Source organism: Camelus dromedarius, chromosome 8 (genome assembly GCF_036321535.1).
Source record: "Camelus dromedarius isolate mCamDro1 chromosome 8, mCamDro1.pat, whole genome shotgun sequence".
In the NCBI taxonomy this organism is placed as follows: Eukaryota; Metazoa; Chordata; class Mammalia; order Artiodactyla; family Camelidae; genus Camelus; species Camelus dromedarius.
The window spans coordinates 31,899,215-31,917,337 of record NC_087443.1 but is presented as its reverse complement, the minus strand read 5'-3'; the positions used below and the strand labels follow the sequence as shown (position 1 = coordinate 31,917,337).

At 52.7% G+C, this 18,123-nt stretch overlaps 1 protein-coding gene and 1 pseudogene across 3 annotated transcripts; both read right to left on the bottom strand.

Annotated features, from left to right (window-relative positions):
* Window positions 1–17,871, bottom strand: DNAJB12 (DnaJ heat shock protein family (Hsp40) member B12). Of its 3 annotated transcripts, none has more exons than XM_010984186.3 (9): window positions 17,660–17,871; window positions 9,947–10,127; window positions 8,620–8,765; window positions 6,628–6,813; window positions 6,429–6,508; window positions 5,290–5,399; window positions 3,663–3,835; window positions 2,922–3,067; window positions 1–1,789 (listed from the first exon to the last, which is right to left on the bottom strand). In XM_010984186.3, exons 1-8 carry the CDS (start codon window positions 17,790–17,792, stop codon window positions 2,946–2,948), a joined length of 1,131 nt encoding a protein of 376 aa, XP_010982488.1. In that variant the 5' UTR covers window positions 17,793–17,871; the 3' UTR covers window positions 1–1,789; window positions 2,922–2,945. The 3 variants fall into 3 exon arrangements, with proteins under 3 accessions (XP_010982488.1, XP_010982486.1, XP_010982487.1); XM_010984184.3 differs by having other exon boundaries at window positions 2,970–3,067; XM_010984185.3 differs by having other exon boundaries at window positions 2,916–3,067; window positions 17,660–17,870.
* LOC105092480 (large ribosomal subunit protein eL21-like) lies at window positions 14,178–14,754 on the bottom strand (annotated as a pseudogene).
* Window positions 17,872–18,123: the final 252 nt, after the last annotated feature.

Sequence of the window (18,123 nt, the reverse complement as noted above, 5' to 3'; positions counted from 1 at the left end):
TCACATAATAAACATATATTTATAGATATACAATTTCAGAATTCTAATTCAAGAAATACAGCTTCTCGGGGGATCCATTAGGACCTATGTTCTTATTGCACGTGGCTCAGCCCATCTAGGGACGTCTACCAGGACCAGATGGTCAGGGTGGTGGGGGCAGAGCACCGGGGGCCCCAAGGGTGGGGCGCTCTTACCCACATCCAGTTCTTAGCATCTCTCTGCACCTGGGGTGGCCGCTTCCTCACAGGGCAGGACCTTGTTTAAAAACCATGTTTGACATTTCTTGGCCAACCTTCCTTTCCCAGCAAGAATCCTATTTGTTGGGGGACTTTTAAAAAAAGAGCCAAGAGAGGCTCTGGGAGGGTGGTGATCCCACCCTGGCTGGCAGCTTGGGGTAGTAAGGCTTTGGAGGATGGCGGACTCAATGAAATATCCACCGCCAGAGGAAAATTTGGGAAAAACGGTAATTCCAAAAGGCCCAGTATAAACTGTGGGAATAAATAAAACCTCCCTCCCTTCCCCTGGCAGCAACTGCTGTTTTGAGAAAAACTCTCATTTGAAGGTTAAGATAAGAAAACCCTCCCTGTTCACGTACATCCTTTGTCTAAAGCATGAGAGAAGGCTGGGTGGCATCATGTCCACAGAGGGCGGAGACAGAGGTGTCCAGAGTCACGGACTTTCTTCAGGAGTTGGCTGCTGCCCCAGGGTCCTGGGCACCACCTGGCTGACTCTTGGAGGAAAAGCCTTCTGGAGTCCTTGGTACATGACTTAGGAAAAACTAGACGTAACCACAGGGCTGTGCCCTGTGGCACCTATAAGGCAAAACTCACTTAGGGACTGAGTGGGGAGGGGGTCAGAGGGCTCCTGGGCACCAGGACCAAGCGCCCACCTGAGCTGGCCAGAGCGTGAGGTGGGTGGTCTCACCCCCACAGGCCGCCGTCTGGGGCCTCTACCATGACTCAGTACTGACCTGGCACCTGGCCCCACGGGCATTTTCCGCCCTGCAGCCTGCTCCCCTCCAGGTTAACCATAAACCTGGCAACCTTCCAAGTTTTCTACACATTTATCCCATCATGATTACTGCTGCCATCAAAAACAGGCTGGGGTTGAGGGAACGTTAAAAGCTACGACCCGACTTTCCTTATGCTGTCTGCTGTGCCTAAGGTCTAGCCTTTGAAGGACCAGGCTGCCTTCCCCAAACAGGTCTCGTTTTCTACAACAGGGGAGAAATCAACTAAACAACTTAACCAAATCCCTGCAGAGATTAAAAAGTAGACTATATATATATATCTCTTTATATATGCTATTTACATATAAATAGATATATATACACATACACGCATCTATAAATTACATTCTATGGAGAGTTCTCTTTCTTCCTCCTATCCTTGGCCAGCACCTCTGATTGCTTCCACTGAGGTGACTGCTGGTGGCTCCGGGGAGGAGAAAGAAAGGCAGTTGGGCGCCCTCTCCCCCAGCCCTTCCCACAGACACTTGCTGCAAGTTTGACATTCTACTTCCGTTGCCATGGTTTCCGTAGCCTAGGAGAGAGCCGATGTGGAGCCAGAGCCTCTGCCAGCCTTGGGAGGAAGGGAAGCAGCCCTGTGGCAGGTTTTCCTGTCTGTCCTAAGAGCTTTCTGCATTTACTGGGTGAGAGAGAGGGCAGTTGTGCGGCGTTCGGCCTCCAATTCCATTTTAATTTTTTTTCTTTTTATGTCTTTCCTTAAATATACAGTCCATCACCTTGGCTCAGTGCATGTCACCAAAAATTCTCCAGGGATTTCATAGTCTGGGGAGGAGAGGTAACAGTTAGCTTTGCAGTCACATGCCCTGGAGTGTCTAGCTTACCCTACACAAACTGGCCCCCCGCCCAGCCGGGCCCTGTCCTGTCCACCTCAGCCCTCCCGCCCATCTCCCTCCTGCAGTCTATTTCTTTCTCCCAGGGGCACTAGCAAATGGCCTCAAAGCAGACTCTGGAGCTGGATCCCTGCTGAGGGGACAAAGGCAAAGGAGGGGGTGGGCAGGCTACCATCACAGAAAAGAACCTTCACCGGCTCTGCCCACACGCCTCTGGGCCTGGTCTAAGCTGTCCCCTCTGGCAGACGCTAGGAACAGAGCCTCCTACCCACACACAGGGGTAAAGGAGGCAGGGATCCTGCTACCAGCACCTTTCATTTTTTCCCACCCCTTCTGTGCTGAGGGTTCTGTGTCTGGTCCTGAACTTATAACCTTCTGTTTCCTTCCTCAGACCACAGGTGAGATGCCTGGGCAGGCTGGATGCCTGTGGCTTCCAGGCTGCCAGGTGCAGCATTCAAGAGTGCCTCTGATCCCACCAGACGAGGAGCAGCCTGGTGCACGGGCCTCTCCCGCTCCCAGGCTGTCGGCCCCCTCCCCTGCCCATTGTCTGGCTGCCCATCCATCTTGTTCCATTTCCTCCCGCCTGGAAGGACAGGGGAAGAGGAAGGGCTCTTGGCCCACCCGTTCCCACATGGCTCATCCTGGTGTCAGGTGGGGAGCGTGTGGGCCCAGTAACACTTGGTAGCCTAAATCCCAGGGCACAGATAATAGTTGGCTGCACTTGGAAAAGGGCCAGGGGGACTTGATGGCTAGAGTAGACCAAGGAGGCACGAGTGGCCATTAGCAGCAGCCTCGTGCTCTGGCATCTGCCTGGCTCTTGGATGTCCCACAGCTCCGGAGCCAGGGGGTTGGTGGGTGGGGTGGAGCAGCACTAGGGGGCTGAAACACACTTCAGCTTCCAAGCACACCCCAGAGTTGTCTGAATTCTGCAGGCTAGAGGTCAGGCCGGGGACAGGGAAACTGTGCCATGATCACCAGGCTCCCCACCTCCCCCTTTGCCTCACGACCAGGGCCAGAGCTGCCAAAAGTTGCAGGGCAGAGGAGGCCCTGGCTCATACTTGGACCTCAGTGGCACGGCTGGCCCAGGACTATCCATGCAGGGAGGCCTGCACCTCTGACAGTCGGTTACAGCTTGGGGTGCCCATCTTCTGTGCTTTGTGGTACATATCTGTGTCGCCAAAGTAGCGGGCCCGGTACAGCAAGCCTTCCTCTGCAAAGCAATGGGTCAGGTTTAGGGCACACCTCTAAGACTGCTATGATGCCTGCTTGGCCTTGGGCGGTGATGTGGGGAAGCCAGCTGCAGGCCCAGGAGCTGGGGCAGAGCTGGTTTCCCTTTAGGGTAGACCCTGGAGAAGCAAATATGGTCCCAACTTGGGAGCGGAATAGAAGCCCCTTTCTATAGAGTGTAGGTGAGGGCAGCCAACGTGACAACATGTCATCCTGGTCAGACCTCCCCAGGGTCCCAAAGATAGATCCAGATGCCCGTCAGTGGGTGGCCAGGAGATTTGCTCTCATCTCGCTCTACAGCAGCCAAACAACAGGCTGACTGCAGTGATGTAGGGGAAGCTGGAGGAAATCTCCAGGTGGCCCCAGCTCCCAGCCCTGGGGAAGTGCAGGGGTGGAGTCCAGCCCTTGGCTGGGAGGTGGCTGGCTGGCACAGGGCAGTGCCAGGTGCTGGGCCCACCAATCGCAGGGCAAGCAGGGCTTTCTCCTTCCCTGCTCTCAGGCTTTGTGCCCCCAAACAAGTGCATGTGAGCATGTGCGCGCGCGCGCGCACACACACACACACACACGCTCACACTTACTTTGCTGCTTCTCCTTCCAACAGTTGTTTCGGAGATTGGCAATATAATCATCTTCCACGTTCCGTTCAACCATTTTGAGGCTGGAGCCTGTGTATTCCTCAGAGAACGTGTCCGCCACGTAGTAGACGACATTCAGGTGGTCAGTAACTCTCTTGTGGACGTGGCCCACTGATCTGGCCAGAAATAAACCAGGCACAAAGTGGGTGTGGGTCCCAAGGCCCAGGGCAGCTCTAGGGTTGATTTGGGCCCCCGACAGGCAGCACCACACAAGACACAGGAGTAGCTGCTTCCCTCCCAAACTGGAGCAGGAGATATCACCACCCAAAATGAGGGTCTGGAGAAAAGGCAGGGTGTCCTTCCTGCACGAGGGGCCCAGACTATGGCAAGCCTTTCCTTGGGCCCTTTGTTTACCACACAGTTGGCCTGTTGACCCGAGGCCTTTGGGGAGAAGTCCCTTTCTGAGGCACCCTGGTCAGGGAAGTAGGGAACCTGGAATGACTCCAGGACCCACATCTGATGAGCTGTGTGACCCGAACCCCCTGTGCCTCTGTGTCCTCATTCATCCAAGCCAATCGTTGCTAGGGGCTGCCTGCCTATCTAGTCTAGAGTTAAGAGGCTTAGGAACAAAATGACAAGAAGGATTCCAATGAGTTACATCTTTCCAACTCTTGGATTCTATCTTCTAGCTCCAGCTGCAGGCTCTGCAAGCTCTGGGAAGAGCTTCAACATGCAGACAGGAGTCAGTGCTCTGGTGAGGACAGCCCCTGCCTGCCCCCTGCTGCCTCTCAGCTCTCCCACTGCAGAGAAGCCTGGCAGCAGGCCACAGAGAGCCTGAACTCACTGGTGGGGGTCCAGTGGACCGATTCTGCCCCCTGCTGGCTGACAGGGATCCTGCCAGGCTCCCTGGCAGAGCCAGGCCACTAGGTGGGGGCAGAGGGTTCTCACCAACAGAAGCTGAGCAGCTGCTCATATCAGATAGTGCCCTACATGCTGGAAACAAATGAGGGGAGCTGGGGCCTTAAGTGCCCAAGTTCACTACTGGTGGTTGAGACCATATATTCATCCAACTAGTGCTGTCAAGCATTTCTAAGAAGCCTGGCATACTGTGCGTATTATTCATTCAATTTTCTCAAGCAGGTAGATGATGTCCCCGTTTTATAGATGAGGAAACCAAGGCTCAGAGAAGTTACATAACCCATCCAGGGTCACACAGCTGTTTAGTTGGCAGAGGAGCTGAGATTCAAAGCCACCCTTGCTGACTCTAGAGCCCCTGTCCTTTCCATGGCCCCAGGGCCCCCAACCAGAGTGTAAGAGCAGCGGTTCTTATCTCAAGGTCAGCAGATAAGATGCGGAGAGTGTCATGAAACCTGTGAAGTCATATGCAAAACTGTGTGTGCAGAGTTCTGGGAAAGAGACCTGCAGACCTGCCTTTCCTTAGGGGACTGTGATTCTAAAAAGATCAAGAACCTGAGTTTAACAGGGAAAGCCTATTTTCTCAGTAGCTTTCTGCACTTTGATCAAGAACCTGCTGGACCAGGATGGGAAGGAAGGTCCCCTGATGGGGGTGAGACTCCCATGTTCCCTGTCTGCCCACCACCCGGCCTCGCCCCCAGCTGCGGGTACTCACGGTCGCAGGCTCAGACTGTAGGGTGGACTGGAGACCATAAGCTGGCTGAGAGCTGACACGAGGATCAGGATGAGGATGGGCATCAGCTGGACAAACACCCCCAGCCCACCCTGGAGGGAAGAGCCAATGGTCACCCAAGCCGGACCTGGGTGCAGGTGTGATGTTGGCTGCAATCACCACCAGTTCCCCCAGCACAACGGAGCCTGAGTGGTGGGAGTCAGCTGCCACGCAGGCACCACTCCCTCCTCCACCTGCCAGCTTCCCCAGATAGAAAGAAAGCAGCAACGGGTGTTAAATACGGGTGGGAGGTGGCTACACATAGTTACCTGTGACAGAATACCAATGAAAACAGAGCAGAAGTGGCTGCCTCCAGGAGGACGGAAGGCAGGGCTGGAGGGACTCACACCTTTTTGAATTTTGAATCATACAGACTAAACTACCAATTAAAAAACTGCCAGTTAAGAAATTACAAAAAAGTTAATAAATTTGTTCACTGTGTGATAATTTGTGATTTAAAAAAACTCTCCTGTAGGTTAAGTACACACAAAAATAAAAGTTTAAAAAATGAATAAACAAAAACCGAGGGCCACATTGTCCCCTCTGTCTGCCATAATTTCAAATGCTCTCCAATTGTCCACAGTATTTTAATGTTAGCCAGTTGTTCTCATAATCTGTGGCATTCAAAATATGCTTGACACATTGCCAGTTTTTGTATACATATTTTTAAGAGCACTGAAAAGAAGCAAAGAAAAACCAGTCCTATGTTGTCATCCTTTACAATTCTCTCATGAAGTTTATCTTTCCATTGCTTGCAAAATGTCACTTTGGCCTTAAAAACAACTGGACTACACAAAGGCCATTCACACTCAAACCTGTCTGCAGGTAGAGAAGTTTCTGCATTACATTTCCCAAGAAAGACCATCAAGCCCCTACTCCCATTGTGGGTGATGTGGAGTGTGGCTCCCTCTGGTGTCCCTCAGCAGAATGGCAAGCAGGGGCCAAGAAGGCTTCCTGGCTGAGTCATGGGGGCACTGCTGTCCCAGAAGAGTTGGCTAGGGATGTCACTCCCCAGCCCAGGTCCCACACCCTTGGGTGGGACTAGGCACCCTCCCCGTCCTCTCCCCAGTGCCCTCACTCACATCACCCTGGTTCTCCCTGCGGTCCTGCCTTTGATGGTACGTATAGCGCATGCGGCCGTTGCTGTAGACATGGACGTTACCTGGGGGTCAGAGGGACTGAGTCAGGAGATGGGGCTGCTGGGAAGGGGAGGGGCTGGCATCCAGGCGCCCACCATCACTACCAGGGAGACCTGACTATAGGGGGAGTTGGGGTACTTACTAGATGGAAAGCCACCGCCAAAGAACATGTTGAAGAGGTCTTCAGGGGAGATGTCGGCCTCAAAGCCACGGTGGAAGTCCCCATGCCCATGGCCGTGCCGGGCTGCCTGGCTCTTGTCATCACCAAACTGGTCATACTGCTTCCTTTTCTCTGGGTTGCTGAGTACTGCATATGCTGTGCCGATAGCTGGAAAAGAGATAGAAAGGTCAGGCTGGAGGTGTGGGTGGCAAAGGGCTCAATTCCTTCAGGTATTCAAGTGGTGCTCTACAAAGGAGTCCTTGGGGCCAGTGGGAAGTGTGGCTGTTTGGCAAGAGTTTGTATGTGGAGTCGGGGTGGGGTTTGGGGGGAAATACTTCTGCATCCAGGCAGCCCGCGCTGGGTGCACCACTAAAACTCAGGCTCCTCATTTTCTACCTCCTGACAATGGTCCAATTTTTCCTACATGCCAGACCCTTTACGGGGTTTATCTTACTTACTCCTAACAGCCCATCTCCATTTTACCAATGAGAAAACTGAGGCTCTGAGAGGTCAAGTGTAAGTTCACACAGGTCTGAGGCTGCAGAGCCAGGACTCAAATCCAAGTATGTCTTGCTTCAAGTCTGCTCTCTGACTTCATGAAAACCACCAAAACGCCCCCTTCTTCATTTCTCTCTCTTGAGGTGTCCAGTAGGATGGGGCATTCCTTTCTGCAAGTTATGTAATCTTGAAGTCATAGCACAACTTGAGGGCTGAACACACGCATGATGTGCTGTTGTAAACTGAGGGCAGCGGGAAGTGCTGGCCATGTGCCTGGGCTCTAGTAAAGCCTCCTCCACTGCTGGTGGTGTGGCCTGGGTGAGCCCCCTTTTCCCTGGGGTCCTGTCCCAGCTGTGGAACCTTGGCCTAGCCCAAGTGGGAAGCCTGTGCTACAAGCCCTCCTTGCTCCTTTTCCAGTGGCCCACTCTCTCAAAGGAGTAGGTCAAAGCAGCAACTGCTTCAGAATGTGCAACCCCTGAGAATAAGGGCCTCGAGGGCCAGATCTGGAGAAACATTAACCACAGCTACCTTGCCTCTCCACTCCCATTCTCCTCCTCCCTCCTGGGCTGGCGGACAGGCAGTGGGGGAAGATGCCCTCAGACTGCCCCATGTAGCCTGGAATGGAACACCTGGGGCAGGCCCCAGGAGACGGCACACCAGGTCGCGGGGTCTGCTCTGCCGCGGGCTCCCCATCTGGCTATGGTCACAGCCCCGGGACTACACAGACCCTGTCTGGGCCAGGCAGGGCTAGTCAGCATGCTTCCCTCCAGAGGGAGGTCAGACTAAGACCCTGAAGGTCCCATTGAGGACAAGGTGGGCACAAGAGAAGAGAGGCCTAGGGGAGATGGGAAACCACAGCGCTCAGCAACATGGTGCCAGCACAGAGCCTGGTATGTGCCTAGTATGTTTAATGAAAATAGAAACATGAAAGGGCAGCTTATGATTTCAGCCAGAACTGCAGCACCCATCCCAGAACCAACAGGCCCTGAGGCCAGAAAGACTTCCATGCCCCCACCCCAGGCCTTAGGGCGTGCGCGCTGTGAGAGGGAGCATGTGTGTGTGAAGAGCCTGGGTGGGCTGTGCATGGCTGCTGGCGGGAGGAGGCCACCAAGCCAGGGGCTCCTGGCCTGGGGTAGCACGGGGGAACTACTACCAGGACCCCAGGATGGGGAAGTGAGGCAGGAGGCCTGCTTCTGCCTCTCAATCACTGTGAAACCTAGAGACACCATCAGCCCTCTTTTGCCTCAGCTCTGCTCCTGTCACCCCCAGGGAATTAGGAGGAAGGGGAGGCAGAAGCCGCCCTGTCTGAGCTCTGACAGGCCCGCTGGGCTAGAGGGGCTACTGGGACCTTCCTCCCAGGGAGCAGCTCCTGAGCTGTAGGACCTGAGTCCAAGACCACTCTCTGGAAAAGCCCCTATTCCCTCCCTCCCAAGGACAGAAGAACACCCAGACACCAGGAAAATGGGGCTGGCTTACCTTTGAAAGCTTCAGTGGCACCAGGCGCATGGTTCTTGTCTGGGTGGAACTTGAGGGCCAATTTGCGGTAAGCCTTCTTCAGGTCCTCATCTGAGGCCCCTCTGCTCACCCCCAGGATCTCGTAGTAATCTTTACACTGCTTGACCCTGGGGGAGGGAGCAGAGTGTGGGGGTGGGAGGGGAGCTCTACGTGGGCCCAGGCTGGGAGGTGAGGCGGGCAAGGAAAAGTGGTGTGGGTGCTCAGCTCCGAGCAGGCTCAGGGGACCAGCAGGACAGGCCCAGTGGGAACACCAAGAATACACTAAGGATTTAAGAGGGGGCAGCTGCTGTTTCTGCCAGGCCAGGAACCTCTTCCCTGAGCTAACGGCACCCTCACTGGAGGCAACCTCAGGACTGTCCATCTGTCACTCGGGCCTCTGTCTGAGGGCAGGTGCATCCCAAGCTCAGCCAGCTCTACTCCCTCCTGGCAATCCAAGTCCGAGGGGCTAACGGAGAGGTCAGACAGGGCAGGTATCTGTTCACCTCATCACAGGGCCCTGAACAGACGCTAGTTCTCTTCCATCAGTTCTTACTCCTGAGGTCCCTGGAGACTCCTTGACTCTTGGCTTATTTCAGGCTTTCCCACCTCCCCACAATCAGTTTCTATTGCCTACAACGCATGGGCTTGTCCAGTCGAAATGCTGTCTGGTCAGAAAGACGTACTTTGGCATAAGCTCTTATGGCAAACTAGTCACGCTAGGCCACACACAGGCTGAACCCCAGGTCTGAAGCTTGCTAATGTCTTCACCAGCAGCCAGGACCATGTGGGAATGGCCTCGGAGGGGCGCCTCAGGCTAGCTGGTGGGGAGGCCTGGGGGAAAATGGGAGTGGGAGTATCTATTCCTGAGAAGCCTTGGCTGGACTGTCTTAGCCTGGTAGTAAGCGGCTCTGTGCAGGGCCTGCCCATGCCTTGGGAGGGATACCCTCTCCTGCCTCCTCTCCACCCTGCTTAGGCTCTGGTCTGAAAGTGTCTTTGTTGGGGGCAGGATGTGGGCTGGAGGATTATCTGGAGGGGAGACCAGGCCTCATCTCTTGACAAACAGAGCCATGTAGAGGCCCAGGGCCTGCTGGCCAGCAGCAGAGGAAGCCAGCGGTGTCAGCATCTACAGCTTCTGCTGTGGGCTGTCTTGGCGGGACGGGACAGTGCAGCTCTGGTGCCCACACTCTATTCCAGGGCTTTGTGGGAGGCAAGGTGTGAGTAGGTGACAGGCAGCAGGAAGCTTCTCTAGATCTGAAAACATCTCAACAGCGCCAGGCTTGGGCCCCGCCCGCCGGGCCCCACCCTCTACCTTTTCACGGATGCTACTTGTTCTGCGGTGTAGCCTTTGGTGCTCTCTCCTCCTCCGGCTTCACCATTGGCTGAGGGGGTGTTGGCCCCACCTGCTTTCCTCTGGGTCGCATGGGTTGACTCTGAGGGTTGGGGTTGGTCACTGGCAGACTGTGGTTTCTGGTTGAGGGACTCGATCAGGGCTGTGCAAAGCAAGGAAAGCGTTCAGGGCTCCTGCTCCAGCAAGGCCACGTGCAAAGGCCGAGGGACTGACTGGCCCCGGGAGATCCCAGGACCTGCACATCCCATGTGCTCTTTCCTCCACCAAAGCCACCAGCTCCTTCCTTGACTTGGGCCTGTGAGGGGCTAATGGGATAGCCACCTGCTCTCTTAGGCCCACAGTTCTCAGGGTACAGGTCATCTTTAAACTCCACATAAAATAAACTATTAACTCTCTGTTCTTAAAATCCCAAAGTACTGTGTTTAACAGACACCCTCTGTTGAATGCCAAGATGGGTGAAGTACTCTGTAATGGGGATCCCACCAAACATGACCATCCGAGTCAGCTGGGATTGGTCAGAAGGCTTCCCGGAGGCCTTCGCTGAGCGGTGGAGAGGAACGGGGGCAATGATTCTCCCCCAGAGGGCGGAGGTGGTGTGAGACTCAGGATAGACATCTGCTGTGCTTACTACTTACTACTTGCTACTGTTAGCTTTTTCCAAATGGCTGACCATGTCAATGTCCTACTTCAGTGTTCAGAGTCCATACAGGGCATTAGTATCCCCCTCAGTGAGGGGCACAGTTATTCAATACCAAGTCCCTGGTCCCTGCCAACTCAATGAGGAAAGGCCCACATCTCTGGGCACAGACCTATGCCCCTATAGAACACCTCTGTGCTGAGGAAGGACAGTAGCATGGCCCCGCCTGTCCCCAGCTTCTCTAAATGTGCCAGATGTTTGCTGGGCTCCAGGCACTGTGCTGGGTATCAGACACTCTCTACTGCAACGCATGTGGGTCTCCCCCGAAGGGCGTGGAGCAGGACTTGCTGGGAGCAGAGCACTGGCTCACGTGGACCACTGCATCCTGACCCACTGCTGCCTTAGTTGCAGTAAACACGTGTTCTCACCGGGTCAGCAGCCAGGAAATCCAAACAGAGGTTGACAGGCGAGCTTGCCTACATGAGCAGGTGGAGGGGCTCCTGGAATAAACCCTGAGAGGGTGCTCAGCCAGGAGCCATAGTGATGAGCGCTTGCTGGAGTAAGCAGGCCTGGACATGGTTTTCGCCAGTTTAACCTTGATAGTGGCCCTGGAGGGGGGTCTTATTACTACCATCCCTGTCGTGAGGAAGGAGCAGCATCTGATCACCTGCACGAGTGACTAGGCAACACGTGAGGTTACTATGGGATGTTCAGCTCCCGAATCCACACCCTCGGCTATGCTGCCATCCTAGAGCCCATCCGTCTGGCAGAGGGAGCCCCTTCTAGCACAGTCGTTCCAAGTACAGAAGAACAGCTCATTCTTTCATTTCATTCAGAAAGACCCAGCTTAAATCTCACCTCAGCCACTGCCTAACACTTGGACCCTGGCTGATGTGTGATATGTCTCCGATTCTCGGCTTCCTCACAGTGGGGGATGAGGAAGAAATGAGATGTGTCTAAACAACCGGCACAGAGACTGAAAGAGTAAAGTTCAAAATGAGGAGCTGCTGATACTGTGACAAGGGCTGATGAACTGGCTGGCCAGGGAGGTGAAGGGACCCAAGGTGTGTGTGTGGAGGTGGGGGCGGATCGGGAGGCTCCAAGGCTAAGGAAAGCAAAGTCTCAGGACCCAGCAGGCTTTGGACCCAGTTGTAACCGCGAGATTTCAGGCTGTCCCAGACTCCGGGTCCATGCCAGGCACCAAGGAGATGGCAAAGGAAGGAACCAACAGAGAAAGTGATTCTGATCAAGATGGGAATGAGGGAGGAGCTGGTTTGCTGGTTTCCTAGGGCTTTTAAAGAAGTTGTTTATTTTTGATTTCTCTGGAAGCCCCAGGAGTCCAGGCTGATACCAAAGGACAACATGATCAGCCATTCAGTTGCTGTAGGTACACAGGAGTGTCAGCCAGGAAATGGGATTGACTCGCTCCAGTACCTTTCCAGGCAGATTCTGGAAGCTTTTTAGGCAGTTGCACAGAACCAACCAGTCCAATTTCCCTCCACTGCAGAAAGAGAGCCCAAAGGGGAATGAATGTGTTCTGGGTCACAGACAAGGTTCCTACTTGAGTTGACAATTCAAGATTTCTGGTTGCTGACAACTGAGTATCTCTTGTGGCCTGGACACCCCGTCTGCCAGGCCTGTGGGATATGACTGCTTCATCGTGACTCACTGTTACATCCCTCATGGCACAGTGGCTGATAGGCAAAGTGACAAAAGAGTAGGAGATGGAACAGCTGAATGTGGCGATGGAGTTAGGACTCTGCCCATTCCCAGGAAAGCTGGTAGATATTTAAAAAGAAGCGAAACTGATGCAACAGACCAAAGCTGGGATGAGAGCAGTGGGAGCTGAGGCAGATGTGAGAGCATTTCTATGGCCAAAGCTACCAGGGGCGGCCCCTCCTCAAACCCAGACTGGAGGGTCAGGCTGCCTGGGTTCAAATCTGGCCCCACCACTTGCTGGTAGTCATCTGGGACAAGTAAACTGAACTTCTCCATGTAAAACTGTACCTCCCTGAAGAGAGTTGAAAGAATAAATGACTAAATGAGTGAATGCCGACAAGGGACTGAGCGCAATGCCCAGCAAATACTATGTGTCGTCTGCTACCGTCACTTCATCTCCGGGCTCTCAATATCTGTAGTGCTCAAAGTTGGGAAGGGAGGCTGGAACAGGGAAAGAGCCTGGGAATGGGGCTAGACAGCCTGGTTCCCTCGCTAATTAGCCATGAGGCCTTGTCAAGTTATCTAATTCCTCAGTGACGACATGATCCCTGCCCTCATGGGACTGTTCTGAGGGGCAAGTAAGATTCAGTGAAATAAGGTAAATGGAAGGACAAGCGCACAGTGGGGCTCATAAAGGTTGACTAACCCGACCGTGGACCTCGCCAGTACTGGAACTGAATGCCAAACCCTTTCGGCTACCAATCCTCCCTTCTCCCTGTGTGCTGGCCTTCCTGACTTAGTCTGGATCCCACAGCCGGCCATTTCATAGAATCTTGGGCAGCCTTTGGCATGGACCTGCAGTCTGGGATGGGCTGAAATCTCATGGGTGCAACTTGTTCCAAAGCCTGCTGAGTGCTGAGACTTTGCTTTCTGAAGCCTTGGAGCCTCCTGGCGCCCCCACCTTTGGGCCCCCTCACCTCCCTGGCCAGCCTGCTAGCCAGTTCACCAGCCCAGATCATAATGTTACCAGCTACTCATTGTGAACTCGGTTGGTCTCTGTGCCAGGTGCTTCTATAGGACCTGAGGCAGGTGGGCTGACCTCCATGACTAACCGTCTCTTTGTTTGCTGGGGAAACTGAGGCCTGCCAATGTGCTCATCAGCTCCTGGGAAAACTTAGCACTTTCCACCATTGTTACTAAGCTTCAGGCGAAGCCAATGGCTACCAGGCTGCAGAAGCTGGATAGAAACTCTCATAAAGAGAATGACTGGCTCCGCTACCCCTGCCTTGTAACTCTCCAGCTCAGGGCATGGCTACTGTTCCTGAGGACAACTGTCCAGCCCTCAGTGCCTTCCCACCCCTCCTCTTGCAGTACGTGTTTCAAGTTCCCTCACAACCTTTCACTGTGAGGTCCCTCCACCCTTCAAGGTTTCTCTGAGCCTCCTCTTACCCCTAACCCTTCCCTCTGTATGTCTGTCCACTTCTCCAAGACCAATCCTGCACCTATGCTCTTGCTCCTTCCCCTTTCATTTTGAGACTTGTCCTTTTCCCACGTGGCCGCTGCCACAACTGACAGTGCTGCTCACCACCTCCTCGACACATGGCTCCATGGCTACCTGGCCACTGCCCTCTCCTGGGATTGCCTCTTCCTGATGCTGCTCCATCTCTCTCTGCCCAGTGGCTAAGGGCAGATGTGGCCCATGGCTGTGGCCGCAGCTGCTACAAGGTTCACTTTTCCCACAGTGACCTCACCCAGGCTCAACTCTAATGAGCTTCAACCAACGGATGATACCAGATTTTCAGTCTGGAATCTGGAGCTCTCTCCTGAGCCCCGAGCTGACACCTTCTTTGGAACATCCCAGTGGCACCTCACACTCTGCCCATCTCTTCCTACCTTTTTTTTTTTTTTTTACAGTGCAGGTCTTTTATTTTCTTTACACCTCTCATGCCATGAATTCATAGGGAATGGGTTCTAACAGTTCAGGCTCCTTTCTATTGGTTCTCACGAAGTGGGCTTCTCTGGGTGGAGCAGGCTGGCGCTTCAGCTGAACCCAAGTACCTTTCTCTTTGGCTTCCTTCTTTTTCTGATCATCTTCCCTTACTCGTTTCAGGAAGCTATCTCGGCTTTTAGAATGCTTAATATGCTCAACACACACATTAATTCTCTTGACAAGAATCTTGCCCTTAACTTGTTTGTTTACAATAATGCCAACAGCATGCTGGGTAACACTGTAGACTTTTCCAGTTTTGCCATGGTAATGTTTGTGGGGCATTCCTTTTTGAACAGTACCGGTTCCCTTGATGTCTACAATATCACCTTTCTTATAGATTCACATGTATGTGGCCAAAGGAACAACTCCATGTTTCCTAAAAGGCCTAGAGAACGTGTAGCGGGTGCCCCTCCTCTTTCCCTTTGTATTGGTCATTTCGGCGAATTACTGGAAGATGGCGGTTCCGGCTGAAAGGCCCTACCCATGTTCTTTAGCCTTGGTTTCTTCCTGGTTGCACAGGCTTGGATTCTAAGTCCCCACTTCTTCTCAGCATCCCTTTCTCACCGAAGGCTCGGTACTTCCTCTCCAATGTCTTTATCCTCATCCATGAGGCCTTATCTCAGGTCCTCTTAACTCATAACCTACATAATGCAATTGTCTCCCAACTGGTTTCTGCCTTGAGTCTCTCTTCCCACTCATTAACCCTTTATGCTGTTAAGAACAGCACCCTTAAAAAAAAAAAAAGCACCCGTATCTTACTTTTGGTATGCAAAATGCCAATGATTTTTTCTAATTTTTTCTAATACTACAGAATAAAGTGAAAATATTCCAGCCTGGCAGGAAATGATTCCCACAATCTGGCTCCATTCTATTTTCCAAACATAGTCCTGTCTATTCTCAAATTACCACCTCCACAGCCTCCAAATCTTGCTACACCCATCCCTTCCCCCACACCTCTTACAATTTCCAGCCTCCAAGTCCTTTTCCCCATATGCCCTTCTTCAAGTCTCCTACCTTCCTTCAAAGTGCAGTTAAAAATGCACCGCCCCCCACACTGTTCCACTCCCTGAAGCCTTCCCTCACTGTGATTTACCATTATTTTTACATCCTTGTCATGATACTGCTTATAATTTATCCTCCATGCTTCCCAGCCCGAGAATTCCCCTCTACCTCACCAGTCTGAACTCACGGAAGGCAGAGACTGGATTTTTCACGTCCATCCTCAAGTCCTCAGCATCTAACAATGTGCTTAATTTATGCTTAATCACAGTTCTTACTTTATGATTTGCAAAACTATTTTTTCTGTAACTCTGTCTCCTTCACTAGATCATAAGCTCCTTAAGGTGAACAACCATGTCTTGCCAATCCTGCTATAATCACTTAGCATCAAGCGGAGACTTTGCAAATAAAACAAAACAAAGACATCTATTGCATTAAATGAGCAACTGGAATGAGCTCAAACTTCAAACATTAAGTGTAGACAACTACTAATATTTTTTTAACCAAGGTTTCTCCATCTCAAGCCCAAATTACCCCCACATCCTTGTCAGCTCAGTGTAAGACTGCAGATGGCACAAGGTGAAGTGTACAGACAGGCATGAGGCATATACTCTTTCCAGAAGAACATGAATATGACAAATAGGCAGCAGGTCACTCTTCTGTCTGAGCAAATTCCAGTACTTGTGCTCCAGGAAGGAAACTCATCTAAGCACCTGAACTGAGCGAGGAGGCCTGCTGACAGAATATCTCCACAGGCCACGATGTTACCATCCTTTCTTGGCAGCCTGCTTCTGAACCCCAAGAAGTATCAGAGTCAAAAAGAACTCTGAGAGCTGGAGGGCCCCCAACTTTCTCTAGAGGGCTCCCCTCTTATAGAGTGTGATTTCACAGAACAGTTCCTTGAGCAAGTTACCTCAAGAGTCCAGGAAAATAGAGAATGAAACTCTCTCTAATGCACACAGGCCAAAGATCAATCTATAGAGTCAGGAGGGAGGAAAACTCAGGCATTCCAGGCTGCCTCTTTTGCCAGCATTCCCCTTTCTCAATTTCATAAAGTGGGCAGGGAAGGTCAGAAGGCTGCCTGCTGCTCTTCGGGTTCATTTCATTTCTTTAATAAACATGTATAGAGACACAGAACTTTCCAACTTCTAGCTGTGTAATCTTTGGCAGGTCCCTGGCCACTGAAGTATTTCCTCATTTATAGAACAAAGATAATGATCTTTGCTCCGCCTCCCTGATAGGGCAGGCTGATGAGAAAATACATTCAAAAGAGCTTTCTAAACTGAAAAGTCCTATGGGGATACTTTTATTCACATTATCTGCCAACCCTCTATAATTTTCCAGAAGAGGAAACCCAAGCTCAGAAAGATCACATGGTAGCAGTCAGGATGGAACCCAGGTCTTCTGATTCTGAGTACCTACTGCAGGCCAGACAATTTACTAAGTGGTAACTGCAGGCACAAACCCTGCATCTTTAATGGACGATCTCTTTCTCCCCTCCAGCTTGTATGACGAAAAACTCCTATGAAGACTTAGGTTAAAGAAAAAAAAGGATTCCTGGGTACAGTGAGGTGATGAGTAGTACAGATAACCTCACTATTCCCTCTGTGGTTTGGAAGCCTCAGTCCAGAGCCGCTTAGCAGCCTGGTGCTGTCCAGCTGTCCATATGACTGGCCACTGATGGACTCTCGGGGGCAAGGGAGAATGGGGGTGGCTGAGGTCAGCGTCTCCAACAAGGCCAAAGCTCGAATCCCGCAAGCGGGAGAAGAGGCTCCAGGAGGAAGTGAGGAGCCCGGTCTCAGGAGAGACAGTCCAAGGTGGTGTGTGGAGTGGGAAAAAGGCAGGCTCTAGTTTGGGGATGGTGGTCCCTGGCACTCGTCTGGAGTCGTGCCAGGGAGTGAAGATATGGAGACGCTTTTTCAGGCCGTCCGAAAGTCAGAAGTCTTCTTTCCCTCTCTAAAACCCATTCTCTTCTTCAGAAGAGTTATGTTTATTTTCCTAAACTATAATATTGCCCAGGCCGGCAACCGGCCCTGGGCCACCGAATGGCCCCTTGGGAAAAGTAGTTCGATTTTGCTTCCATGTAAGTTCCCTTCGCACCGTGTGCCACCGCTTCTCATTCTTGGGGGGAACGCCAAATCTCAAGAGGTTTCCACAAGCACTGGGAAAGCTGAAGTCGCTGTCGCCCCCGTCATCAGGTGTCCAGCATCCTGGAGAGGCTTGGAAGTCAAAAGACTACACCTCCCGGCGGCCACCACGCGTCTCAGTGCGCAGGCGTAGCCGCGCCTCGCCACCCCTCCCCCTCCTCCAACTGCTCCCGTCGGTCCGTTCCCGTATTCCCCCTATCAGTTCTAATGTCCCCTCCGTGTCTCCGGCGCCTCATACTCACCGCGAACTCGCGGCGTCGGGTAGAGCCGCTGCGCCTTCTCTAGGAAGCGGAGCGCCCGGTCGGGCTGGTTGCTCTGGATGGCCTTGAGAGCGATGCTAATACAGCGCTCGGCTTCATCCTTGTTGGATTCCATGGCGGAACCAGAGCGCGGAACCAGGGAGGGGGAGGCCGGGCGAGCGAAGGGCTGCGCCAGCCGCCGGCGCGTCGCGGGGCAGGCGGGCGCAGGATGATGACGTAAACATTCGCCCCTCCTTTCCCGAGATTTGAGCGAGATTTGAGCGAGGGCGGAAGCGCTACCGTATGTCTTCTAAGAGGGGGACGTCAGGACGTCTAAGAAAGGCATTAAGGGTGCATACCCACATTCCTGGAGCCTACGGGGTCCTTTTCGGAGGTCTTAAAGTTTCGTATGCTTGCATGTTCTTGGTAGTAACTATGCGTTTGAGACGAAGGTCGCTTATTTATTC